At 49.7% G+C, this 26,691-nt stretch overlaps 2 protein-coding genes across 4 annotated transcripts; both read right to left on the reverse strand.

The window, feature by feature from the left end:
* Positions 1-205: 205 nt before the first annotated feature.
* On the reverse strand, positions 206-6,057 carry PTCRA (pre T cell antigen receptor alpha). The gene is made up of 5 exons (XM_036124072.2): positions 5,881-6,057; positions 2,950-2,982; positions 2,259-2,579; positions 1,334-1,378; positions 206-686 (listed from the first exon to the last, which is right to left on the reverse strand). The coding sequence occupies exons 1-5, from the start codon at positions 5,936-5,938 to the stop codon at positions 376-378; spliced, it is 768 nt and encodes a 255-aa protein (XP_035979965.2). The 5' UTR covers positions 5,939-6,057; the 3' UTR covers positions 206-375.
* Positions 6,058-19,514: 13,457 nt separating this feature from the next.
* RPL7L1 (ribosomal protein L7 like 1) lies at positions 19,515-25,856 on the reverse strand. 3 transcript variants are annotated; one of them, XM_078055311.1, is made up of 7 exons: positions 25,608-25,856; positions 24,874-24,982; positions 24,032-24,192; positions 22,878-23,015; positions 22,023-22,132; positions 21,613-21,827; positions 19,515-21,202 (listed from the first exon to the last, which is right to left on the reverse strand). In XM_078055311.1, the coding sequence occupies exons 1-6, from the start codon at positions 25,646-25,648 to the stop codon at positions 21,619-21,621; spliced, it is 768 nt and encodes a 255-aa protein (XP_077911437.1). In that variant the 5' UTR covers positions 25,649-25,856; the 3' UTR covers positions 19,515-21,202; positions 21,613-21,618. The 3 variants fall into 3 exon arrangements, with proteins under 3 accessions (XP_077911437.1, XP_077911436.1, XP_035957643.2); XM_078055310.1 differs by having other exon boundaries at positions 19,515-21,106; positions 24,032-24,195; positions 25,608-25,854; XM_036101750.2 differs by having other exon boundaries at positions 24,032-24,195; positions 25,608-25,853.
* Positions 25,857-26,691: the final 835 nt, after the last annotated feature.

The following is a 26,691-nucleotide window of genomic DNA, read 5'->3' on the forward strand; positions in this document are numbered from 1 at the left end:
CGGGCTCTTCTCATGCCTGGCTGTGGGAGAGGGAGACAGACGTAGGACAGCGTCCTCCCCAAACTCCAGGATCACTCTGCAGTTCCGAGGCTCACCAACAGGAACCTCTTCCTCAAGGGAGCCCTCCAGGATTTCTGCCTTTTCAAAATCTGCCAAATTCCCTCCTCCCAGGGCAGACATGAATTCAAATGTTTCATTTGCGTCATTTAAGTTCTCCTTTAATTGTTCTCAGTTCTCTGCACCTCAAATGTCCCAGTACCCGTGGCACACCACCCTCCTCCCTCAGAAGGCCTCAGTCCGAGGCGGGAGACAGAGCCCAGCACCAGAAACTTCCATCTGCGGGAGGAGGCAGGTCACACACAAATACCGCAAGGCTTAAGGAAGGAATACGGGGGGGCTCATGAGCACCAGGCCCAAGCTCGGTGGGTAGAGAGCGTCCCCTCCTCCCAGACTGGGCTCCGGGGCTCCGGGCCTGCGGCCCCCCCGGCTCGGCGGCCAAGCCGGGCGGCGGGGGCTGCGGGAGCCGGCGGTGGGGCTGCGGGCCCGTGCGGGGCGCGGGAGTCCGGGGTCCCCCCGCGCGCATGGCGCGGCGCGGAGCCGGCTGCAGGTCAGGAGCACGTCCAACAGCAGCAGCTTGAAGAGCAGCAGCCGCAGCGCCCCCAGCCGCAGCGCCTGGCCCCGCATCCCTGCGAGAGGGAGACAAGCTGTCAGGGGCGTGGAGGCCGGCTTCAACCCCTCCCGCCCGAGAAGGTTCTCGGGGGAGTAGGGGCCTTGTCCTCCGCCCGCGCAGGTCCTCCTCCCCGCCGTGCCCCGGAGCCGAGGGAAGTCCTCCCTGGTGTCTAACCTCAGCTCTACCTGATAGTAATAACACATACCTTCCTAGCCTTCATTTTATTTTATTCCCCCCAAACCAGGGGGGTGCAGGCCAAGCAGAAAGTAGCATCTGACGCAGAGAGTAACCAGCCCCATATTCTCTGCGTGGTGAGGAAGTAGAACCCGACTAGGACTCTGTCCGGTGGGTGGTGGGACTGTCCACCACCCAGACAGTCTCCCAAGGCTCTGACGTTGACACCATCCATCTGGGCTGCCCAAGGAGAGCTTCATGGAACCTTCTGTTAGCTGTCACCTATACTTTTCAACTAGTGTCCAGGAATTAGTCTGGGGTCAGAGGATCCACTCTCATTTATCCATGGGTAGACTGAAGTGCCCCAACCCAGCAAGGCAGCCTCTTCAGGGAACACCCACCAAGGCCCCCCACCCCAACAAACACACGCCAGTGGGACCATCAGGCCAGACCCAAACGGGGCTCAAGATCCCGGTCCCCAGTACTCACCCCTGAGACGCTCCCAGAGGCAGGTCCTGGCTGAGGAAGCCTCTCCTGCAGCCAAGGAGAAGGGAATGAGTCTTTCGGGATGGGCTCTGCGCTCCACCCAAGCTCTGCGCCCCAGGCCTGGCACAGGGCAGCTGTGCATGGCAAGTTGCAGAAATGGACAAACAAACCAGCAGCAGGAAACATGAGCCCATTTGCTACGATTCCTCTCAGGGACTCAGATCTTTCTCAGTCCCCACTGTCCACTATTCTGTGCCCCTGGGGAGGCTGAGGTCTCTCGGCACTTTTAGACGAGGACTTGGGATTTTCTTAGCAGCCTTCTTTGAAAGACAGGGCATTTATTCAACAAACATTCCCATTTGGAAGATGCCAAAGCTACCATAATCCAAAAACAGGAAGTAAGTCATCTAGTAATAATAATAGCTGGCTTTGGACGTGTCCCCTAAACATCTCTGTGCCTGTAAATTTGGGAAAATAATATGACCTCCTTCATGAATGTAAGGTGTCTCGAACAATGCCCGGCACAGTGTGAACAATAAGTAGATGATAGCATTTTGTTATTTGATTGTCATTTGGTTCATCCTACCATAGCTAGGGTGATATAGATATTAACCTTAGGTACATAAATCTAGATATCAACCCTAGGTAATAGGAGGGAGGCGGTGTTATTACCTTTTGGAAGTCATGCATCAGAGCCTGGATTTGAAGGGGATATTTGAAGGCTGGATATTTGAAGGAGTTGCAAATCCAGGACTCAAGGCCCTGAGGCCACCCTGCTGTGAGCCCAGGCATCACCTCATTCAGATGGTTGGCATAGGGACACCCTCCATGCCCCCAGGGGAGCCTGCCCTGTCTCCCACCATAGGCTGTTTCCAGAGTGTGTGGGAGGGGCAGGGAGCATCCACAGGGGCCCAGGCTCCGTCCCCACCTGACAGCTGTAGGGGCCGTGTGCTCTGGCTGCGGTCGCCGGCCTCAGGCCCAGTGTGGCAGACCAAGTTTTCCCAGGCTGCCAGCTGATCAGAGGGCAGAGAGAGCTGAGCCAAGCTAGTCCAGGTGCCGTCAGCCTCTGGGGAAGGGCCGTAGGTGAAGGCGTCCAGTGAGCTGCCATTGCCCGCTGAGAACCAGATGGGGCTCTCAAGGCCAGGGGGGGCAACATCGAGGACGAGGCAGACCACCAGCGTCTGCTGCTTCCCATCCACCAGCAGCGTGATTGGTGGGGCCAGAGAGGGGAAGGGTGTGCCGCCCCGACCTGTAAGAGAGCACGCACCTGTAGGGGCTGGATCTGCCCCTGCCAGCGTCTCGTAATAGGCTTCTGTCCTTCCATCTGGGTTTGCTTCCACTGTCCATCTATCTCTCCTTCCACCCACTCATCCATCCTCTCTCTTTGCATTTGCCCATCTATTCATCCATCTTTTCCCCAGCAACCGTCTTTCTGACATCTATTCTTTCTACCTTCCATCTGTATGTCTGTCCATGCTTCCGTCCCTCACCCATCTATCCTGTCTGAACCTATCTGTGCCAGGAACTGGGGATAAAACACTGATGTGGACTGCCCCTGCCCTCAGGGAACTCAGTCCCATGGGAAAGATAGCAGATGCATAAACAAATTCTTACACTACCTTGTTGTGCCAACCTCAGGAGGGTGGTTACCGCTGGGGAGGAAGGGAAGGAAATAAGATCTGGAATGAAATCAAAGAGGGCTTTGAATGTATCTGTGACTTTTTGTTTCTTTTATCCGATTCAAATATGGCAAAATTGAAACCATTTGTTAATCTGAGTGGAACATGAATAGGTGTTTATTGCATCATTGTCAGTTCTTTTTTGTAGGTCTGTAGCATTTTTTTTAAAGATTTTATTTATTTATTTGACAGAGAGAGAGAGATAGTGAGAGCAAGAGCACAAGCAGGGGGAGTGGGAGAGGCCCGCGGAGCAGGGAGCCCTATGTGGGGCTTGATCCCAGACCCTGGGATCATGACCTGAGCTGAAGGCAGATGCCCAACAACTGAGCCACCCAGGCACCCCTTTAAGATTTTATTTTTAAGTAATCTCTACACTCGGGGCTCCTGGGTGGCTTAGTTGTTAAGCGTCTGCCTTTGGCTCGGTCATGATCCCGGGGTCCCGGGATCGAGCCCTACATCGGGCTCCCCCCTTGGCAGGAAGCCTGCTTCTCCCTCTCTCACTCCCCCTGCTTCTGTTCCCTCTCTGTCAAATAAGTAAATAAAATCTTAAAAAAAAAAAAAGTAATCTCTACACTCAATGTGGGGCTCCAACTCACAACCCCGAGACCAAGAGTCCCATGCTGTACTGACTGAGCCAGCCAGGCACCCCTAAAGTATTTTTTAAAGAGCTTTGTTCAGATATAATTTATATACTATACAATTCACCCATTTCGAGTGTATGTCTGTATTATTTCATAGTTAAAAAAATAAAAATAAATCACATGGGTACTACAAACATCTGCCCTGTATTTTCCAAGATAGTCCTGATTTTCCACAATCTTATTCTTTTTTAGTAAAGATGACAAAATATATAATAACAAAGATGTTACTCTTGAATAGTTGGATATTTTTTCATATAAATAAAATCTCAGAGATTAAAACCCATAGACAGAGGCACCCGGGTGGCACAGTTAGGTTAAGTGTCCGACACGGTTTTGGTTCAGGTCATGACATTGGGGTCATGAGATTGAGCCCGGGTCAGCTCTGCGCTCAGGGTGGAGTCCGCTTGAGGTTTTCTCTCCTTCTCCCTCTGTCCCTCCGCCCACTCTCTCAAATAAATAAATAAAATCTTCAAAAACAAAAACAAAAACAAAAATCCCACAGACAAATTCACACCTTGAGTTAAATGCAGCCAGGCTAAAGAAATACCCCAGGGTGGGGCTCATAGGTGGCTCAGTCGGTTAAGTGGCTGCCTTCAGCTCAGGTCATGATCTCAGGGTCCTGGGATGGAGCCCCAGTCGGGCTCCCTGCTCAGGAGGAGTCTGCTTCTCCCTCTCCCTCTGCATCTCCCCCCAGCTTGTGCGCTCTCTTGCTCTCTTTCTCTCTCAAATAAATAAATAAAATCTTAAAAAAAAGAAAAGAAAAGAAATACCCCAGGGTGCAGGAAAGGACACCAGAGGATCTTACGGGGAGGTCGGAGGGGAGTGCTCAGGAAAGGTTTCTTGAAGGTCAAAGAACAGATCTAGAAGCCTGTGGATGGTAAGTAGCCTACTCAGGATTTGAACTTGGCTCTCTGATTCCTGCTCTCATAGACTACCCCACTTGGAAGGATGACATCAAGCCTGGGACATGGTCTCAGACCGAGCTGGTCGAATTCCTGACTTGTCTGCTTAATTTACTGAGTCTTAATTGCTGCATCGATATAATGAGGTTAATAACACCAGTCCAGTAAAATTGTTGTGAAGAATAAAGATCATGAATGTCAAACACCTTGGTAGATAAGTATTATTATCAATACTAATTTTAGGGGCACCTGGGTGGCTCAGTCGGTTAAGCGTCTGCCTTCTGCTCGGGTCATGATCCCAGGGTCCTGGGATCGAGCCCCGTGTCGGGCTCCCTGCTCAGTGGGGAGACTGCTTCTCCCTCTCCTCCCTGCTTGTACTCTCTTACCGTCTCTCCTTCTCTCTCTCTCAAATAAATAAAATCTTTAAAAAAAAAATACTAATTTTAATAAGACAGGGCAAACGAAGGGGATAGAGAAAGATGAGAGTGAGCTCCAGGACCCTTGACCTCCTGAACCTCTTCAGTTGAGACAGATAGAGACACTCCCCAGGTTGAGTTTAGCATGTGCCTCCTCCATGAAGCTGCCCAGGATTGCTCCTCCTCACCCTGGCTGCTTCCTTCTCAGAGCTCGGACCTCTTGCCATGAGCTCTCCCTGCCCCACATGGATGTGGTTTGTCTCCCTAGCAAGGGAGAGCTTGTGACAATACTGGGGGCCAGTTTTAGATCAAAAAGATGACCTTCCCCCACCACATACATGCAAACATGCACATGCTTCTAGTTGGAGCTGGAATTCCCTCCTCTAAATACAAGTCCTGTGACTCCATCCTTGATCCTTGAAGGACTGAGGGTAACACCCTTGGGAAATCACGGGGACCTTGCGGCCTCCCCTGAAGGGGAGCAAGGGGTGAACATGAGGCATTCTGAGCCCTATTGGAATAGGGCAATCTGAGGGCAGGAGGCCGGGACAGGAAGGACAGGAGAGGACCTCACAATGCTGCCAGTGTCCCCGCTCGGGCTACCCCATCTCCACCTTCCCTGGACATCTATCGGCTTGCTCTTAGTTCTCTGTACCTCCAAGAGGTGATTGCCCTACCTACCAACACTGCAGACTCCAGGGAGCGGGACTCGGGGCCCCAGAGTGAGGGAGCTGGAAGGCAGATATGATAGGGAAGGAAATGGTGGGCTTTTGGTGAGACCCTCCCCAGGGACCCCAAAGAGCTCTCTCCTGCCTTCCCCGCATCCCACCCCTACCCAGAGAGGACCAGAGCTAGGGAGTGGGCTTGGGCCAACTAATGGGGCACAGAGAGGGAGGCAGGGAGGGGGCTCACCTGTGGGCAGGGCTGGACACCCAAGGGCCAGGAGAAGGAGCAGCCAAGTCCCAGCCATGGCCCTCCTGAGAGGAGGCAGGACCCAGCTGCAGACCTGAGGTGTGGGCTGCGGGAGGAGGCGCCCGCAAAACTGCCTCCCAGGCCACAGGCCCAGCTGCAGCTCAGCTGCTCCACCACGGAGCCGGAGCCGTTCCCCCGCTGAGGAGCCCCTCCCGCCTCCACCCTGGCCCTCAAACCCAGTCGTGCCAGGGGCCGGGGGACTCAGGGTGCCACTCCCACACCCTACTGCCTCGCCCGGTCGGCCGAGCCTTCACCCAGTCGCTGGCTCTGCCATCTACAGGCTACAGAGCACCAGGCCCGACGGGAAGCCGTGCATTCAGCCCGTCCTCCCGGCCACCCACCCGCTGTAGGCCCCATGTCACGGGTGAGGCAACTGAGGCTCAGAGAGATTGAGTGACCTGCTCAAGGCCACACAGCTGGCAGAGGGAGTGAGGGCTGGAACCATCTCCTGATGGCTGACCTTACAATAGCCGAAAAGCCCAGCACACTTATTTCCCCGTTGTTACAACACCCCGCACCCACACGTTTAAAAACAGAATTTCTTTCTTTCTTTTTTTTTTTTTAAAGATTTTATTTATTTATTTGTCAGAGAGAGAGCACAAGCAGGGAAAGCTGCAAGCAGAGCGGGCAGAGGGAGAAGCAGGCTTCCCGCTGAGCAGGGAGCCCGATGCGGGCCTCGATCCCAGGACCCTGGGATCATGACCTGAGCCGAAGGCAGACGCTTAACGACTGAACCACTCAGGTGCCCCTTAAAATGAAATCTTTAAAAAAAGCCCAACTCTTTATATATGCCATTTTCAGTGACTCTAAAACTAAATTGTAGCTATAGCCATCATTTTTGACTCTGCAACTTCGCATCTAGGTATGTACCCTAATGAAATGATAAGACAAAGATCTGTGCACAAAAATGTTCTTTGAAATATTGTATTAAAAAAGCAAGAGAAACAATGTAATTGTTCAATGACGGGGAAGGGCTAAATGAATTAATGTTTGGTTTATGTGTATTAGTGAATATTATAGAGCAGCTTTTAAACTTTTTTTTTTTAAGATTTTATTTATTTGACAGAGAGAGACACAGCGAGAGAGGGAACGCAAGCAGGGGGGAGTGGGAGAGGGAGAAGCAGGCTCCCCACTGAGCAGGGAGCCCGATGCGGGGCTCGATCCCAGGACCCTGGGACCATGACCTGAGGCGAAGGCAGACGCCTAACGACTGAGCCACCCTGGCGCCCCTCATCCTTATTTCCTTAAAAAATATTGCCTTGAAGTCCTCTGTGATTTTTATTGGTTTGTTTTTCGCTTAACTTAAAACATTTTTTTCCAGTTGTGGTAAAGTACACACAACAGGAAATTTACCATTCTAACCATTTTTAAGTGTACAGTTTAGTGGTAGTAACTACTTTCACATTGTTGTGAGAACATCACCACCATCCATCTTTAGAATTATTTTCATCTTGCAAAACTGAAACTCTGTCCCCATTAGATATTAACTCTCCATTCTCTCTCCCCCCAAGCCCGTGGCAACCACCATTCTGTTTTCTGCCTCTGTGAATTTGACTACCTCGGTAAAGTGGAATCATAGAGAATTTGTCTTTTTGTGCCTGGCTTGTTTCACATAGCATAATGTCATCAACCATGTTGTGGCAAGTGTCAGAATTTCCTTCCTTTTTTTAGGGTCGAATAATATTCCATTGTATGTATATACTGATGTAGGAAGAGACGTCAGGGTTCGAAGCTGATGGCCAAGAAAGAATTCTTGAGATGTCTTTGGTGCAAAAAAGTGATTTTATGAAAGCACGGGGACAGGACCCATGGGCAGAAAGAGCCGCACTGGGGTCATGAGGAGTGGCCCATTATACATTTTCAAGTTGGGAGGGAGTTAGGGATAGTGTAAGTCTCTAAGGAATTTTGGAAGCAAGGTTTCCAGGACCTTGAGGGGGCTAGCTATTGTTGGGAAAGGGTCATTTATTACCATCTAATAAAACCTTAGTCATGAGATCCTTCAGATGTATACCGGTGGGCCATGTGCTTGGGGGTTGATTGCCAACACGTATCTTGCGGGGTTTAGACATAAAGGAAATTTCTAAAGGACCTTTTATATGTTAAAGTAGACTTACCAGATCCTGGGGGTAGCTGGTAGGGCTAGGATTGCCTTTCGCCCTTAGCAAAGTGTTAACATTGGAAGCAATTGAGTCCCTAGAGGAATGTCACTCTGCGTGTTTCAAGGACTTGTCAATGGGCTGTAGGTAGTAAGGAAACTTAATAATTTCTCTTCTGCCTTTGTTCCCACATCCTGTGACACATTTGCTTCTTATCCATTATCTCTCATGGTGATTTCTCAGTAGTTGCTTCCATGTTTTAGCTACTGTCAGTAATGCTGTTGTGAGCACGGGTGCACAGATATCTCTTCAAGGCTCTGCTTTGGGCGCCTGGGTGGCTCAGCGGGTTGGGCGACTGCCTTCGGCTCAGGTCGTGATCCTGGAGTCCCGGGATCGAGTCCCGCATCGGGCTCCCTGCTCGGCGGGGAGTCTGCTTCTCCCTCTGACCCTCCCCCCTCTCATGCTCTCTCTCTCTCATTCTCTCTCTCGCAAATAAATAAATAAAAAATCTTTAAAAAAAAAAAAAAGACTCTGCTTTCAATTCTTTCTGTATATATACCCAGAAGCGGAATTGCTAGATCATATAGTAACTTTGTTTTTAATTTTTTGAGGAACTGTCATACTGTTTTCCAGAGCAGCTGGACCATTTTGTATTCCTACAACAGTGTACAGGGGTTCCAATTTCTCTACATCCTTGCCAACATTTGTGATTTTTTTTTTTTTAATAGTGGCCATCCCGGTGGTGTGAAGTGTTATCTCATTGTCACTTCAATCTGCATTTCCCTAATGATTAGTGATGTTGAGCTTCTAAGGCTCCCTGATATACATCTGTTATACTAATTTTTTAAAAAAGATTTTATTTATTTATTTGACAGAGAGAGTCACAGCGAGAGAGGGAACACAAGCAGGAGGAGTGGGAGAGGGAGAAGCAGGCTTCCCGCCCAGCAGGGAGCCCGATGCGGGGCTCGATCCCAGGACCCTGGGATCATGACCTGAGCTGAAGGCAGACGCCCAACGACTGAGCCACCCAGGCGCCCCCTGTTATACTAATTTATATTCTACTGCAGTGTATGAAAGGCATCCCCACCAGCATTTGGCATTCCTTAAAAAATAAAACAAAAATCCTAATTTAATCAGTTAAAAATGGTATCTCATTTCTCTGATCACAACATTCTTTTCTCATTTCCTTGTTTCCTTCATTGCATTGTTTATTGCCCTCTTGCAGTCCGAGTGTTTTACTAATTTTGTAAGCGCTTTCACATAGCAACCATACCAATCCTTGTATATTGCCCTTGCCGAAGCCATTCCTAATTCATTGGCTACTTTTAATTTCACTTTTTTTCTTAACTGACAGTTTTCTGTTTTGTACGAACCAACGCCTCCATCTTTCTTAATGGGAATTACCTCATCCCTTTTAAGTCTAGAAAAGTCTTCCCCCCTCTAGAGAACCGATACATGCTACTTTTTGTGCGCGTGAAGTTTAATCCCCACGCCCCCACCACCATTATAACTCTATCAGGGGTTAATTTTGGTGTAGGATACAAGATATGCATCTAAATTTCAGTTCCCCCCCAAAGATCTAATCGATCTAAAGATCCCCCGATTATTAATTGAATAATCCTTCCTGTCCCTATTATTTGTGAAACATTCTCTATGTTAATCTCTTTTATGTTGGCGGGTTTATTTCTTCCCGGCTCCCCGACTTCTTTATTCTGGTGCCAGCCTCACCCCATTTCCGTCGGGACGGTTGCTTTAATAGTGTGTCGACTGCACCCTCGGACGCGAGGAGGGAGCCCGGGCGGCGCGGGCCGCGCTCCCTCCCCTTCCCTCCCCGCCGCCTGGAGGCCTGGGGCGCCACGTGTTCCCAGGCGCAGCGGGCGCCCAGGTGCGCGGGGTCCGCGCGGGCTCCCGCTGGGAGGGGGCGGGGGAGGCAGGTGTCCCTAACGACTCTCGCGCCCTCCAGCCTGGGGAGGCGCTGGCCCGGGCTCCGTTACCACATTACAGATGGGGAAGGAGCCCTCTGGTCTCTTTAGGGTTTTAAGACCTTCCCAGGAATGGGGAGGCAAAAGACCCCGGTGCCAGCCGCCTCCCCTGCCCGCCGCCGGCTGGGGCCATCTCCTGCTGCTCACCTACCCTCCCACTGGCCGCCTCCCCGCTCCCCGCAAAGGTCGGCTTTGCAAGCTTTCCTTGCTCGCTCTCTCATAGGTCCCCTCCTTCCAGGAGCCCCAAGAATCTCCCTCTGAGGCCACAGTCTTGCTGATCCTAAAGATGCCCTTGCCCAGGGCGGTGAGGATGCCCCGACTCTCCGGCCTTGAATCCCAGGGCTGAAATCCTTCTCTGAGCTCCTCATTGGGATTAAAGCTGCTGTTTGCTGACCCGCTGCTAAGAGCCAGGTCCTGTTCACAGACCTCTCATTTGATCCTCACAACCTCCTGATCAGGTGTTCGCATCCCTGTTTACAGCTGGGGAAAGGGAGACTCAGAAAAAGGAAGTTAACAGGGCTGAAGAGTCCCCTGTAGCAAGCGGTTGGAGCTGGGAGTTCACTACAGGGAGGACGTGTTTACAGGTCTCTCTCCAGGGTTCTTTTTCCAAGGTTGTCCAATTGGAGTACACATTTGAGTGCCTGGCATGCAGCAGATTATCCCTATCTCCCCCTTTTTTGGTCAAATGCACAGAGAGAAAACCAAGGGCCCTTCTAAACTGAGATGAGCCACATAGGATGTGAAAAAGAGAATTAAGGAAAAGTAGCAGTGCTTATTGGAAAAAGACCATTGTTATAACCAAGTGATTACTGATTGTGAATCTGACCCATCCATCCAATTAGAAGATTGCAACAAGAGGGGCAGATCAGTATGTGTGTGTGTGTGCTGAAGGAGCAAGTAGAATTCTCTTGCAGTTAATACTGACAGGGCCACCTATTTCACTGATCAGATAAAAATCCTACCATGAGAGTTATAATACAGAATAAAAATCACCTGAATGTTCAGTAACAAGGAAGTAGCTAGGGGTGTCTGGGTGGCTCGGTCAGCTAAGCGTCTGCTTTGGGCTCAGGTCATGATCTCAGGGTCCTGGGATCGAGCCCTGTGTGGAGCCCCATGTCCCCTACTCAGTGGGGAGCCTGCTTATCCCTCTCCCTCTGCTCCTCCCCCTCTGCTCCTCCCCCAGCCCATGCACACTCTCTCTCCTATATAAAAAAAAAACAACAAAAAACAAAAAAAACCCAAACCCAAGGAAGTAGTTGAGTAAACTAGGGTGCCTTTATATGATGAAATATTATGCAAGCCTTAAAATATCCTTGTCATTTATTGGTGTCTTTATTATGCCAGGAATTGGGGCTGGGGATAATAAGACAAAAAGAGATGCTCCCAGGAGTCAAGAAAGGAGACAGACAGGCTCACAAACAGATAAGGGACTTGGAGCACAACAGACACCATTACTGAAATGTGTGTGTGTGTGTGTTTGTGTGTGTGCAGGGGTAGAGAGTGGGGTCCTGGAGAGGGAGATCATCCTTTTGGAGTTGGTGTGAGCATTAGGAAAAGTGATTTAGAATATGACACTTGAGGGGCGCTTGGGTGGCTCAGTTGTTAAGCGTCTGCCTTCGGCTCCGGTCATGATCCCGGGGTCATGGGATCGAGCCCTGCATTGGGCTCCCTGCTCAGCGGGAAGCCTGCTTCTCCCTCTCCCACTCCCCCTGCTTGTGTTCCCTCTCTCACTGTGTCTCTCTTTTTTTTTAAATAAGTTTTTTTTTTTTTAAGATTTTATTTATTTATCTGACAGATAGAGAGACAGCGAGAGAGGGAACACACACGATGCGGGGCTCGATCCCATGACCCTGGGATCATGACCGGAGCCGAAGGCAGACGCTTAACGACTGAGCCACCCAGGCGCCCCTCGCTGTGTCTCTCGTTGTCAAATAAATAAAATCTTAAAAAAAAAAAAAGAATATGACACTTGAGCCAAGTCTTGATTCCTTCTGAAGAGTTTATGATGACATGGGAAAATGTTTCAGTTACGATGCTAATTTAAAGAGGATTAAAAGATATATATATATATATAATGATCTAATGTTCATGGAGCCACCACCAGCTTTGGCTTGCTTTACACCAAGTTTAATTTACATGAGAAAGAATTTAGAAAGATTTATCTTGAATAAACTATTGTTATTTTGGGTTTTCTGATGCTCACTGCCAAAACCGATCTTAACTAAAATACATAGTAGATATCCCAGGGACCTAGCAGGAACACAGATGGGGAATTTGAAGAGAGTTTAATAAAAGAACTATTTATAAAGGTGTGGGTAGGGTGGCAAGGAACCGCTGGAGCTGCAACAACAGTGGGGTGTCAGCACCTGAGGTCTGAAGGGGGGGGAGCAGTTACAGGAACCCAGAGCCACAGAGAGCTGTGTGGACAGGGTGCCTGGCAATAGCTGTGACCTTCAGTCAATGGACGTAGTCGGTGTGGATCCAGCAGCTAGGGAAGTGGGAGAATAAACTCCCTGACTTGGGCATCCTCCCATATTCTGCCCCCCAGCTGTTGCCCCCCTTGGCTGAATCCCAGTGGAGGGTGTAAGAGTCCTTTGACGCAGTTCAGCTTCCCAGAGCACAGGGCTGGTGTGTGTGTGTGTGTGTGTGTGTGTGTGTGTGTGAGTGTGTGTGAGTGGGTGGGTGGTTCTAAAGGGTCCCAGGGAAGCCACCTCTTTTGTCCAGATGAAAAATCCATGCCCCCAGCACAGAGGACACACGGTGTCCCATCAGCTACAGCATCAGTGAGAGGGGATGTCAATTTGACCACGTTCCCACCGAAACCTAAAATGTTGGCTACCACCAGTGTTCTTTACCGAAGTTAGCAGGGGAAAACTGGGGGTTACAAGGCCTAAGTTCAACTCACACCTGCCTGCTTTCACCCCCAATGAGACATTCTCCTTATCCTTTGCCAGCACCAGATTCTTTACCTGGTGGGTGGCTCAAACTTTTATTCCTATAGGGTCTGAGTCGTTAGGTGGTCTTGACTTTGTTGGGTTGCTGAAGTTTCCTGTTAACCTAAGAAAAGACACCTCAGTGAATCCCCTGGGCTCCAGATCTAGCCCCATCTCTATGATGCAGCAGCAACCTAATTTTCTCTAGTAATTGGGTCTAATCAACCAAGACTTTCCAGAGGTGCCTTTCTCTGCCTATTGGATCAGTAGCAGCAGAAACCAAAATGGCCAGGGGCCATCTCAGCTTCCAACTCATCAGTACTATGATTATTGTATGGTGGAAGTGTTTCTCCCTTGGGTACTAGGATCACCAAGCTCCCTGAGTCCATTCCATTATTGGAATGGGTAGTAAAAAATTCTTCCAGTAGGTTGTAGACTTGAGGTATAATAGGGAGGAGCCTCCAACTACCCCTACTTACCTCTTGGCTCTATATGATTGTGCATGGGTATGGTGTAAAGAATACACTGCATCCATGGGGCGCGTGGGTGGCTCAGTTGGTTGGGCGACTGCCTTCAGCTCAGGTCATGATTCCAGGGTCCTGGGATCGAGCCCCGCATCCAGCTCCCTGCTCGGTGGGGGGCCTGCTTCTCCCTCTCCCACTCCCCCCTGCTTGTGTTCCCTCTCTCACTCTCTCTCTGTGTCAATTAAATAAATAAATAAAATCTTAAAAAAAAAAAAATACACTGCATCCTGCAGGATAGCGCCAGCATCCGGCAGGGTGTAGCATCTCAGCTATGCTCCAGATGAGCCTTCAGCAGGTCCATCCACCATCCTATCTTTTTTTTTTTTTTTTAAGATTTTATTTATTTATTTGAGAGAGAGAGAGCATGAGAGGGGGGAGGGTCAGAGGGAGAAGCAGACTCTCTGCCGAGCAGGGAGCCCGATGTGGGACTCGATCCCGGGACTCCAGGATCATGACCTGAGCTGAAGGTAGTCGCTTAACCAACTGAGCCACCCAGGCGCCCCTCCACCATCCTATCTTGCTAGCTGCTTTTGTGTCATAGGGCATATGGTAAGACCAGTGAATTTCTCGGGAGTGAGCTCATTTATACATTTCCTTGGCAATGAAATGCGTGCCCTCGTTGGAGGTGATGTTATGCGGAATGCCACGGCAATGAGTAAGGTATTCTGTCCCTCAGAACGCCTGATGCTAGCAGAACGGTGGTGCTGACAGGAGCACTGGAGGCAGAGAAGGTGAATTCATACCTGGACTATGTGTCTGTTCTCACGAGGATAAAGCACAGCCCTTCCATGCTAGGAGCGCCCAGTCAGATCAGTCTACAACCAGGTGGGAATGGTGCCCAATCAGGGACCGAGCATTGGGCTGTCAGTAAGTCGGGCGCTCAGCACTGGCCACAGCCAGATTAGCCTCAGAGAGGGGAAAGCTATGTTACTGAGCCAAAGCATAGCTTCTGTCCCTGCTACCATGGGTCCCTTGACCCAGGCCTACAGTGCCTAGGGAACGAGGCTGACCAGGGTCCAGGGGACTATCTTTCTGTCCAATGGATGACCACTATTGCCCATGTCTTTATGGGAGGTGGTATAGCTACCTTGCCTTTGGCTGTTAAGCATCGCCACTTGGCCTTTACACTCCCAGGATACCATTATTCCCAACGAGATTGTAGACTCTAGTTCCACGGACTCATCCGGCACCGCCACCAGCTTCTCCAGCCTACAGAGGACAGCCATCAGAGCAAGTCAAGGATGTGCGTGGCTCTCACCGATGCATTTCTTCTTCCTCTTCTTCCTCTTCCCCTTCTTCCCCTTCTCCTTCTCCTTCTTCACTCTACGCCCAACGTGGGGCTCAAACTCTCGACGCTGAGCACAAGAGTTGCATGCTCTACTGACTGAACCAGCCAGGCACCCCTCACCAAAGCATTTCTGAATGCTTTGGCGAAGGGAGGGTTTTCTAGACCCCCTTAAAATATGTGCTGAGGGATGGCTAATCAGGTTGCACATAATGAATCTAATCCAGCATTCCCACCTTTCTGAGATTTTGGATTCCTTCCTCTACAGTATGCCAGAGAAATTCTGGCATGTCAAGTTTACTAACTGTAGGCTACCATTAAGTCCAGGCTTTAATTAACCAACCTCACAGACTATTAATGCCTCTCCCAGGTGCTCGAGCCAACACATTAAATCCCAAATCCTGGATGAGCATCCATGGCCTTGAGTTTGGCCAAACGGAGCCTTACATTCCACTCTCCTGGGTCTATTTCCCTGAGAACCCATTCCCGCACATACTGCTGTGGCTCCTGCCAAGGCAGTTCAGCAAGGTCTGTAATTCCTTCTGTCTGGGCCTTCTGCTCTCAGCGTGGGCCTCGTACTTCTTTGCCCAGGCTGTTCTGGGATCTAATTTGAGAAGAGCCAGGGAAGACTGGAGGTGGAGAGAGTCCTGAAGCCGCTGTCCAGGGAAACAGAGGCACTACATGTCTGCCCAAACGTCCCCGTCTCATCTCAGAGTCCCACCCCTTCCCCATCAGTGCCCTAGTGTTAGCATACTCTTATGCTACCCTAAAGGGCTGAACACTTAGCACTGCCACTTGGCAAGCCTACGATGACATCCTGGTGCCAGTCCTCAGCCATATGAACCACAGCCATTTCGCCTGCCATCTCCCTACCGCAACAACGAAGTGTTCTCCACTTCACCCCTTCCACCCCCAGTGAGAATTTGGGTAATGGCGATACCTCTGCACGCAGTGGATTACCTGGGTGCATTGCCCCCTCGGCAAGGAGGCTTCCCCTGCACTCTCTGGGTTTATGATCAGTCTGATCTCAGTATTCTGCCTGAGGCTGTTCCTGGGGCCCATTCCGTTATTGGTGAGTACGGACAGGAAACAGAGGACACGTGTATATTGGGAAATTTGAGGAGAATTTAATAAAGGGACTATTTATAGAGGTGTGGCAGGGTGAAGGGATGTCCGGATGTCCCAAGTGATCATGCGGTACCTGAAACTGGTAACAGGCCTGAAGGGGTGAGGGGAAGGATCAATGGCAGGGCCCCAAAGCCAGAGAGCTTCTGGAGGGACACTGCCGCCAGTGGGAATCGTGGAGGGAGGGAAACTGAGGAATAAATACACTGACCTCCTTCTCCTTCTTTCTTCTGCTGGGGTCCCCACTAGCCAGACCCCAAAGCCAGAGGTTAAGGGAGCCCATTGCGACGTCTGTGGATGCCAGGGTGCAGGAAGCTGGGTGGATAAGGGTGGAGAGAGGACCTGGAGGGGCCACAGAAGAGAGTCCACATAGTCACCCATCTGATCAGAATTACCATAACCGTCTTTGTGGGCATCCCAAGACATCTATGACACTGGCATTTATAAAGCGTCCAGGCCAGTCATTTGCAGAATGTCTCTCACTTTGCTTGGTCTGTTCATTTCCACAGGACTAGATTCAGACTGCACCTTCTGGGCAGGAATACTGAAGGCTGTAGTGTTCCTCCCTCCACAGAGCCCTTCCCGGCCGCACCTCCCGAGACACAGGTGGCCAGCTCGTTCTGTTAACAGTAATTAGACTTCGATTACATGGTGAAGGCAGTGTTTGCCAGATGAGGCGAACTTTTCATAAACTTAGAAACCTGACAATTACGGGCACTGACTTTGTGAGCAGCCAGAAGGACTGTGGCACCTCTGGCCTGCCTTCCTCTTTTCTCATCCCCTCCGTGAACACCAGGAAGAGAGTCTCCTTGGCAGGAGATGGGGAGGGAACGGCGAGGCTCTGCGGTGCTGCCGCTTATTCTCGGTTCTCCTGAGGCCACGGGCAATCTCTCCACAGCTGCATGTGTCCCTGTAGGTGTGCACTTCTGCCTGGTGTGAAAATAGGTATGTACCCGGGGTGCCTGGCTGGCTCAGTCGGTGGGGCATGTGACTTTTGATCTCAGGGGTCGTGAGTTCGAGCCCCAAGAGATGACTTTATTTATTTATTTTTTCAATTTTATTGTTATGTTACTCACCATACACTACATCATTAGTTTTTTTTTTTAAGAGATGACTCTCCAGTTTTGTTTTTTTTTTTAAGATTTTATTTATTTATGACAGAGAGAGACACAATGAGAGAGGGAACACAAGCAGGGGAAGTGGGAGAGGGAGAAGCAGGCTTCCCGCGGAGCAGGGAGCCCGATGCCGGACTTGATCCCAGGACCCTGGAATCATGATCTGAGCTGAAGGCAGATGCTTAACGACTGAGCCACCCAGGCGCCCCTACATCATTAGTTTTTGATGGGGTAATCCATGATCCATTGTTTTCGTATAACACCCAGTGCTCCATGCAATACTGCCCTCCTTAATACCCATCACCGTGCTAACCCATCCTCCCTCCCCCCTCCCCAGATGACTTTATTTAAAAAAAATTTTTTTAAAAAGATTATATTTATTAGAGAGAGAGAGAGAACACAAGCAGGGAGAGCGCCAGAGGCAGAGGGAGAAGCAGACTCCCCCACTGAGCAGAGAGCCCGACCCAGGACCCCGGGATCATGACCTGAGCCAAAGGCCGTCGCTTGACCCACTGAGCCCCCCAGGTGCCCCCCCAAAAGATTACTTTAGAAAGAAAAGAAGGGGCGCCTGGGGGCTCAGTCGGTTAAGCATCTGCCTTGGGCTTTGGCTCAGGTCATGACCCAGAGTCCCTGGATGGAGGCCCGCTTGGGGCTCCCTGCTCAGCGGGGAGTCTGCTTCTCCCTCTCCTTCTGTCCCTCCCCCTGCTCGTGCTCTTTCTCTTTTTCGCTCACTCTCTCTTACAAATAAATCTTAACAAGAAGAAAAGAGTTTTGTACTTGGTGCCTATGCATGTGTGCCAAATTGGGTCCTTTTGCCTGCACCAGCGTGTCCGCATGCACGGCCTGTGCTGCGCAAGCCTTCCAGTTCCTTCTCAAGCATTGCACGTTAGACTCTGGTGCGGGCTGTTTGCCGTGTGTGTGAAGCGTTTCTGCGTGAAGCTGGTCGTGGTTCTCAAGTGCTCCCCCCTGTCTGGGCCGGCTTGGTATGCTCTACGAACCCCCCTTCATTCCCTCCGACGGTGGTTGCACCCACCCCACCCGGAAGCGTTTACTCCGCACGCGGGTCAGGCTGAGCCGCCCGGCATGGAGCGGCCCGGCGGTCGGAGCTGCTCGGGCCCGGACCCCGCGCCCGCGCCCTCAGCCCCCGCCTCGGTGAGCCTGGCGCAGCTCTTGCAGCTGGTCCAGCAGGGCCGGGAGCTCCCGGGCGTGGAGAGGCGCCACATCGCGGCGACCCACAGCGAACCCACGGCGTCCCGGCTCCCGCCGAGGCCCAAGCCCTGGGAGGCCGCGGGATCGGCAGAGGCCCCCGCGCCGCCGCCCTAGAACCGGGGCCCCAGATGCCGCCGACCCTCGGGTACCGTTGGAAGAACCGCGTGGAGGGGCCCTGCGCGGCGGAGGCAGGAACTGCGCCTTCCTGATGGCACGGAGTGGGTTCCTGAGGCTCGAGGTCCTTTGCCTCTTAGACCTGGAAGGCCTGACTGTGTCCTGCATCAGCTCGCACCCCGGATACTGGCCACCGTTATTCATCTTTTGTGCATTTGCCCCGACGGGTCTCAGCTGGACTTAAGCCTCCTGGGAGCGTCGTCAGGGTTATCTTGTATCCGTATTTCTGGACCATAGTCCTCATTAAAAAAATGTTTTTTCTAATCCTGTTTCAGTCCTTATAGGTATTTGACAAACCTCATCCTTTACTGAGATTCAATGTGTTTTCGTTTTCAAAATACTACTGAGGACACACTAACGGGGTCCAACCCACTGGGAACAATTTCGTTAGTAATGTATGAGAACGTGTTTATCTCCCGGGTTCAGCTTATTCTGGTGGTTGTGGAAATGAATTTGGGGTCCAAGTGGTGTTGATTTTAGCCACTCTCCAGATCAACAGCTAATCATACACGGTTTGATGATTACACTGGGCCCCAGAATGGCTTCAGAGTCACATTAAACCAGGAAAATCCCAAAGCATTAAAAAAGCCAACAACAAAATCTCTGGGAACTAGTTGGGTCAGGCTTTAAGTTTTAGAACAGAGGAAAAGCTCCTACAACCACTTTAAGTTTGTCTCTATTTTTTTAAAAAAGATTTTTATTTATTTAATTGACAGAGAGAGAGAGAGGGAGACAGCGTGAGGGGGAACACAAGCAGGGGGAGTGGGAGAGGGAGAAGCAGGCTTCCCGTGGAGCAGAGAGCCTGATGTGGGGCTCGATCCCAGGACCCCAGGATCATGACCTGAGCCGAAGGCAGTCGCTTAACCAACTAAGCCACCCAGGCGCCCCTTAAGTTTGTCTCTTTAAATAGGCCACGTGGCTCACTGCCCCTACTCTTGCTTCCTGAAACTGAGGTTTCTGTTTTCCACATACATATGGTATGTGTTGACAGGAATATACATTGATGGCCATGAACAATTCACATAAATACACATCTACAGATCATACGATAAGAACTCGTTTTTCCCAGAAATGGTAAGTCCACAACTTGTTTAGGGAATGGTGCACCATAATACACGATAAAGCAGAACATTAATTTTTATAACTTATTTATTTCCATTAAATTCTAAGTTAAAAACTGTTCTTTTGCTTAATCCTTTGAACAACTGTGTTGAGTTAGGCACCCAGGTTAGCCTAGATAGCCCCATTCTGCAAGCAAGAATGGGAACATTATTCCTGTATTTAGTATAAAACAGATCTCCAATAGAAACCCTGGGCTTAGTTAGGCACTCACAAATGCTCTTTTCCCATGGCTTTCTGATACGTCATTTTCAAGTAATTTGATTTCACAATGTTTTAAAGTTTAAGTGTAAGCTCTAACATCTATTCCTGGCAGGTGAACTTTTAAGCCAACCAACCTAATTAATTACCTCACAACCTGGCACGTTGTAAGGCATTGTTCTACTTCTAACTCGACCTCACAGCTATGTTTGAGGGCCCCACGAGCCAGAAGTGCTGCAGAGCTGAGCTTAAGGGACCAGGGTGCACAACGGTTAAGCATGTTTTCAAGTCTTAACCTGTACCTGGCACATCCTCACCAACTACTCAGATGGCAACTGAGGCAACATAGTGACAGGAGCAGAGGAAGGCCCACCTAGGAGGGACACAGATGATAAACACAAGCAGGATCAGATCCCTTTTTAGGTCTCAGGTCCCTGGAAGCCCCAGTGTTGGTCTACTAACATTGTTACCAGTGGGGTAGACAGCAATACTTTCGGAGGATAGACTATGCGAGGAGAGGGTCCATTTAAGCCTTCATGGAGCCTAAAAAGACCTAACAGTACTAATTTCACCCATGCCAAACCAAGAACATCCCATCCTGAAGCCCAGCAGAAATGAACGGTGGGCATTTCCCAGATGGTACAGGGGACTCAGGAATCTACCACTCTGTTCCTAACAGGAAACACCCAATTGGCTCCAAGGGAAAAAGCTATCTTGGTAAACTTTGGTCTTCCAAAGGATAAGGGACCAGAGGAGACTAACAAGGTCAGGGCCCAGGTGACCAATCCAGGTAGTGCAGGACTTCCTCACATAAGGTACATGAGTCCCTAAGAAAAGCCTATGAACATAGAAACTTCCAAGCAAAAATTTGAGTGTATTTTCCTGGGAAAAGGGTCCTTCCCTTCTCACAGACCCAAGAGTAAGTTAAGATCCCGAGCTAAAGAAAAGGACTAAGCCAATTGCAGGCTAGGCTAAGGAAGCCACCAGATACACATCAGCGCCAGCCAAGTCTGAGAACTTGCAAAGCTGTCACTGAAGAGTGAGAACATGGACTCACAGCAGAGACAACTGAGCACTGTTTTTGTGCTCTTCTTTGTAATTATATTTCAAGTTCCTTCCAAAACAAGGCCCCTGGAACCCCCAGGTTCAAGTACGTCCCTGAGCCTGGTCCACTGCTGTCTTGTATTCATGCTTGGGTATTCGTTCACCAACTTTAAACCCCAAGATAGACGATGCGACACAGCAGGACCCCCTCTTCCGTGGCAGGAGTCCTCCGCTGACTTCAGAGGTGGTAGGGGCAGCCAATGTGGAAAACACACTGGAACTTTCCCTTGGAACTGGGCTGTGATGACAAGTGCTTGCCAGGAGCATCATCATCTTTTCCTTGACCCTCTCTCTAGTTTCTGAAGATACAACAGAAAATAATCTTCTTTGAAGATACCGGTAACCATTTCAAAAGACAAAACACATGCCACCAATGCGCTGTGCTTTCAGATATTCTGAGGAAGAAAAACTTCATTAATAGAAGTTTAATGAAAGGTAGCACTTCAGAGTAATAACAATAAGCAATTTCAAAAAGTTAAGATACTTTCAACAAATAGATGGTTTAGATCTTCACGTCCTTTTTGAAGTTGGTTTTTAACATTCTCTCCCCATTTCTAGGTAAATGACCACAGCACTATGGATTTTTTTGCTACTCAACATTTTCTAGCCTGTAACTATTGGAATACACATAGCCCCATGTCCTAAGCAGGCATTCACTGTCCTAAGCACATTTCTGTTAGACCTGTAGCTACCCATCTCCCCTCTCCCCCCAATGCCAGAGTTACTCTTAGATACTGATAAATGCAAAATGAATGGCAAGGCATGGCCCATCAAAAGTCAGCCCCAGGGCAGTTTCCAGCCTCACCTGGGTTTAATTCAGCTGCCGAATGAGCTGATTGATGCGTTCCCCTCGATAGCCAGGTAAGCCCACTTCCTTGAGGAAGCCCACTCTATTCTTGGTAGCATGACGGGCCACTGAGAGATGGAAAGGACGTAAGAACGCAGAGATCTCCTGGAAATTCTTCCCCGGAAAGGCGATTTCATGAATGAGGTCTTCCAAGCAAATAACACCATACTTCCCTGGGAAACGTAAGGGTACAGATTCCTTCATTCAACATTTGGCCCAGTATAAACTATGAGGCTCTTACATGCCAGAGCTGGGCACTCTGGTAGGTTTTGGGACCCCAAGAAGAAGAATACGACCTAGATCCCACATCAAGACCACCAGAGATCCTTGCTTTCTGCCCCAACTGACCCCTAAGCGGCAACACTCACCCAGGTGCTCCTCAATCACTGTGTTGTCCGTCAAAGGGATGGTTTTATTCTTGACCTTGGCTTGTCCACGTTTCAAGATGAGCTCCCGGACAGACTTCAGATTTGGAAATCTATGTGAGACCGAATGAGGTACAGCCTTATCAGCGCCTGGCACACTGCATGACGCTGGCCACTCAGTCCTGCAGCCTGCCTGAGGAGAGATTCTCCCACTACCCCTTCTTCCCACCAAGGAATCTCCTACCAATCACACTGCAGCCGGGATGCTTGGAAGTACACAAGTGAAGAAGGGGGTAGAAAACCAGAGTGGCCCTATGTAATTAGAAATTAAAATGTACAGCTATAAACATTCACCATGCAAAAAAGAATTTTACTTTCCCAGGCAAAAATAAAACAAGGGCTGGTTTACAGTTCAGGACTCTGGCCTTATATGACCCTCTACCCAAGATGGTGCCAGAGTCTGAAATTAAATCCCGGCCTCTGCTGGGTTTTCCCGTTTGAAGGAACACTCCTCTTACACAAGCACAGCCCCTAGCTCTGCTTCAGGACTCTGAGAATTAATTTCTCTTCTACCCCTTACTCAGCCTCAGCTTGCGAGCGAGCGAGCCCTTTGGGGTACTGTTCGTGGTACGTGAGCATGAGCAGCAGCATGGATACCTCCTGCTCCACCTGCCCCGTGCTCCAGGGTTCCACGGCTGGCAGCTGATTTCTGCTGACTGTGGTCACAACAAAATGTTTCTTCAACACACAGCAACACAAGCTCGTTACCTTGGAGAATAGCACCCTGTGCATCCTAATGTTCTCACCGTGCTCAAATACAATCTAATGTGAATCCACACACACACAAACCTTACTCACCCCCAGGTCACGTAAGGTTCCACTACACGCAGCGTTTTTATGGTCTGGGGGGTCACTCTGAAAAAGACACCACTGAAAATCTTCTTCAGGCGAAGCCTTGCAATGGTCCTCTGCACCAGTGAACTCACCCCATTAATCCTGAAATGAACAGCAGAGGAAGTCAGGTTTTATCCACTTTATGTCAGTCCAGCAAGCACCTATGAAATGTCTGCCACTACAAGGCTTCCAGAGCGCAAGACACGGACGGTGTCAGGTCAGCAGGCGGCAGCTGTATGCACACAGATCACTCTCACACGACGTGGAGCAATGCCTGACGGCTACAGGAACACAGACATGGGCCCTGATTCTGTGTGTGTGTGTTGGGGGGGAAGTGTGTGTGCGGGGCTGTGCATATCAAGCAAAAGAAGCTGCACTTGCTTCTGTGGGCAGTAAGCCCAAAAGATTTTAGGTAAAGGAGACACAATCCGCTTTCTTTCTGACAATCACTGAGAAGAGCATATAGGACAGATCTGAAAGTGTGACACCAAAGGCAGGGAAATCCAGTTAGGAAGCTAACGCGCTAGTCCAGGAAAGAAATTACGGGAAGTGGTAGGAAGGTTAATAATGAGGGCTCAAAAATATTTAAAGCCCACAGGTTTCTGGTTTGGGTGACTGGCTACAGGAAATAGGAAGAGGCGGCTGTATCTGCAGACAGACCGGGTAAAGTACAACTAAATGAGGAAAAAGCTTTATGAACTCTCTCCAGCACTGAATATGCTCCATCTACTTGACCTTGGTTCAGTTCCTAGACAGACTCCTTGAGGGGCGCCTGGGTGGCTCAGTCGTTAAGCGTCTGCCTTCGGCTCAGGTCATGATCCCAGGGTCCTGGGATCGAGCCCCGCATCGGGCTCCCTGCTCGGCGGGAAGCCTGCTTCTCCCTCTCCCACTCCTCCTGCTTGTGTTCCCTCTCTCACTGTGTCTCTCTGTGTCAAATAAATAAATAAAATCTTAAAAAAAAAAAAAAAGAAAAAAGAAAACTATGTTGTGCTCAACCCTGAATTCCCAGCACAACTTGCCTTAGTGGCTTAAAGCCTATTGTAGTTCATCTCCCTAGAAAGGGTCTAAAGCTGAATCAATAGTCTGCTCCAGCCTATGGAATCTGGCAAGCTCCCCACCTTTGGATGCGGACAACAAAGGCCAAGGAATGTTTATCTGGCACTTCCAGGCCACGAGGTTTCACTTCTAGTCGTCTGAGGCGCACCCTGTCACGTTGCTGCCGCCAGGAGTCATGTAGAAACCATTCCAGTCGCTTGAACTTGAGCTGTTTTCCTTTCTTCTGCTACAGAGAAGGCAGACCGTTGTCACCATTTTGTGCCTCTATTTTTTATTTCTACAATAGTAATTCATTAGTTACTATCAACTGAGTGTATTTCCCACTGTGTTCCGCAAACGGAAGCACATCTCCTATATAAGGGAAAAATGAGACACCCAAGTAAAGGTGGAGTTGTGAAAACTCAGAAACCACTAGGAAAAGCCTCTGATGAATAAACAAGTTAGTTTCCATGCTGTTAGTCAACATTTACTAACACGTTTATGGAACCTAACATTGGGTTAAGCATCATAAAGTACAGAATAAGCATGAGCTTGTTTCATTTTCCTGACTCCAAAATAATGTATTTTCCAAAAACGTTTAGCAAATAGCAAAAATTGTCTGGCATGTTAAAAAAATATATATATGTATTCTTCCAGGTACACAAGCATGTTTGGTCTATCAAATCACTTGGTATGAACCTAAATAAATAGTACAATCTCTACTCCACTTTTTCCTTAACAAACTCCACTCCAGTATTTTACCTGCAGAAAGTGTTTTATAAATACCTGTTAAAGGAAGACATGAACCGTATACCTGTTAGAATCTATGGGGAAAGGACTGTCAATACCAAATCTAGTTCAACACGTTAGATATAACTCACCAAATACACATTCTAATTCCCTTCTCTTGGTTCCCCATCATTACCTCCCTCTTGTCCAAAAGTGCCTGCTTTGCTTGAGTGGCTTTAAGGGCCTGATAAGCCTTCCTCTTTTTCAGGAGATTTTCTGGAACCAATGGGATCTTTTTTCTTTGCCTGATAGAGAGAAGTGCAATCAGCTATATGTTTAAAAAACAAATCTCAATGAATTTCTAGTCCATCTCTGGGCCTGAGAAACATCTCTCTTCAAATTCCTAAAGAAAGACTTCCCTGAAACCTGTGGTTTCTGACTCCAGTCCTCAAAATGGACCCCGTAACATTCACCCTTTCCTAAAGCGGTAAGAAGTCATGAACCCCTTGGCCACTGGCCCTCGTATGCCTCCATGGAGCGTTTACTGCCACAGCCTTTTAAAGACACTAGCAGCTACGTGATTCTAGTAAAACTCCGTGGGGTTGGGACGGGTGCAGTCCCATCGGCAGGAGCAATACTTAAGTCAGGCTGAGCGAACCCGAGTCTGGCACTCTTCAACCCGCCGCCAGAAACTCGCTCTTCGCCGCTCGGGGTAACCCGAACTTGACGGCGGCTCCCTCCGTCTGACCGTCAGCCCGAACCCTACGGCTGGCTCCCTCCTCCTCATCCCACCCTCTGTAACTTGGAGTCTTTTCTAGTCTCTTCCTTCAGTCCACAAGTAGCCTATTTCCCGCCGCTGAGGAATACACACTGTGGATGGCACCAGATGCTCAAGACCCCACTCCAGAGAGTCAAAGCCCAAGCACTCACTCTTCCTCCGCCATGTTTCCGCAGCTGCGGCTACTGCTCATGCGCAGGCCCACCACGTGGGGGCAGAGAGGCCCGCTCTATGTTTACTTGACCATAGAGATGTGTCGTCTAGCTCCCGGTGTACCTCCCCGACAGCCAGCGCCCAGCGAGCTGCAGTGAACGGCTGCGGTCTCGCTAACACAGATTCCTGCCAATGCACAGAACGTTCTTCGCACTGCTTCCAAGCACTTGTGGGTCTGCGTCATTCTCAAAATCCCGCCCCCTTCCTTTACGCCATATTCGTTTAACGCCGGTGGCGGGGCTTATGAAGACGCTTCCCACGTTGCACCTACGACTTCCGGTGTGGAGGGCGCGCCGCTCCTCCGGCTTCCCTTCCGCGGCGCGAGTGCGGGGAGAAGACTGGCTGGCGTGACTGGCTTTTCGCTGGGTGGAGAGAGCTGGGGCCTCGACCTTGGCTCTCCCGTGTGGGTGGAGGTGTTTGTGGAGGACTTCGGGTGGGAGAGAATGCAGCTTCGATGCCATCAGCGCGGCTCGGTCAGTGGGTCCCGGAGCAAGTGATTTAACCCTGTACCTTGGTTTGCTTTACCCCTAAAATGGACCTGCCCAATAGTGTTACGAGTTTTATGTGGAATATTTCGTATAAAGCACAATGTCTGACTGTAAGAAGGCAACACTATGTTAGTTATTAGTGCTGGATCGAAAACCAGAAATTCCCCGTCATCTCAGAATCTTCCCTCCTACAGCTCTCACCACCTGGAATTTGCTTCCTTCTTTCCTGCTTCTTAAAACAATGAGAAATAACCCACGTCCTGTTTTCTGGAAACCTGCAGTGCAGCGCTGTCTCCAGCACTAATACGCATAGTAGTCCCCTGAGGGTCTTGTTAAAAATGCAGATTTTCATTCAGTGGGGGGTGGGGGTGGGGGTTGATACTCCGCTTTTTTAGCATGCTTCGAAGTGATGCCCTGTTTCAGGTCTATGGATTGTACTTTAACAAGACTCTAGAGTAGTCTTTCCTTTCTTTGAATTCCTTCAACACAGTATTATTATATTTTTAACATTTCTTCATGATACTAGGAGGGCAGG

This window comes from Halichoerus grypus, chromosome 9 (assembly GCF_964656455.1).
Source record: "Halichoerus grypus chromosome 9, mHalGry1.hap1.1, whole genome shotgun sequence".
NCBI classification, from domain to species: domain Eukaryota; kingdom Metazoa; phylum Chordata; class Mammalia; order Carnivora; family Phocidae; genus Halichoerus; species Halichoerus grypus.

What these genes read in the sequence shown, in the direction of transcription:
- PTCRA (XM_036124072.2), bottom strand. Translation starts at nt 5,938, where the DNA reads ATGGCTGGGACTTGGCTGCTCCTTCTCCTGGCCCTTGGGTGTCCAGCC. An exon ending in ACGGCCCCTACAGCTGTCAG is followed by an intron (nt 1,379 to 2,258) that starts GTGGGGACGGAG and finishes CCTTGGCTGCAG; the next exon opens with GAGAGGCTTCCTCAGCCAGG. An exon ending in CCTCTGGGAGCGTCTCAGGG is followed by an intron (nt 687 to 1,333) that starts GTGAGTACTGGG and finishes TCCCTCTCGCAG; the next exon opens with GGATGCGGGGCCAGGCGCTG.
- RPL7L1 (XM_078055310.1), bottom strand. Translation starts at nt 25,648, where the DNA reads ATGAGCAGTAGCCGCAGCTGCGGAAACATGGCGGAGGAAGA. An exon ending in CACTTTTGGACAAGAGGGAG is followed by an intron (nt 24,196 to 24,873) that starts GTAATGATGGGG and finishes CCTTCTCTGTAG; the next exon opens with CAGAAGAAAGGAAAACAGCT. An exon ending in TTTGTTGTCCGCATCCAAAG is followed by an intron (nt 23,016 to 24,031) that starts GTGGGGAGCTTG and finishes TGTTCATTTCAG; the next exon opens with GATTAATGGGGTGAGTTCAC.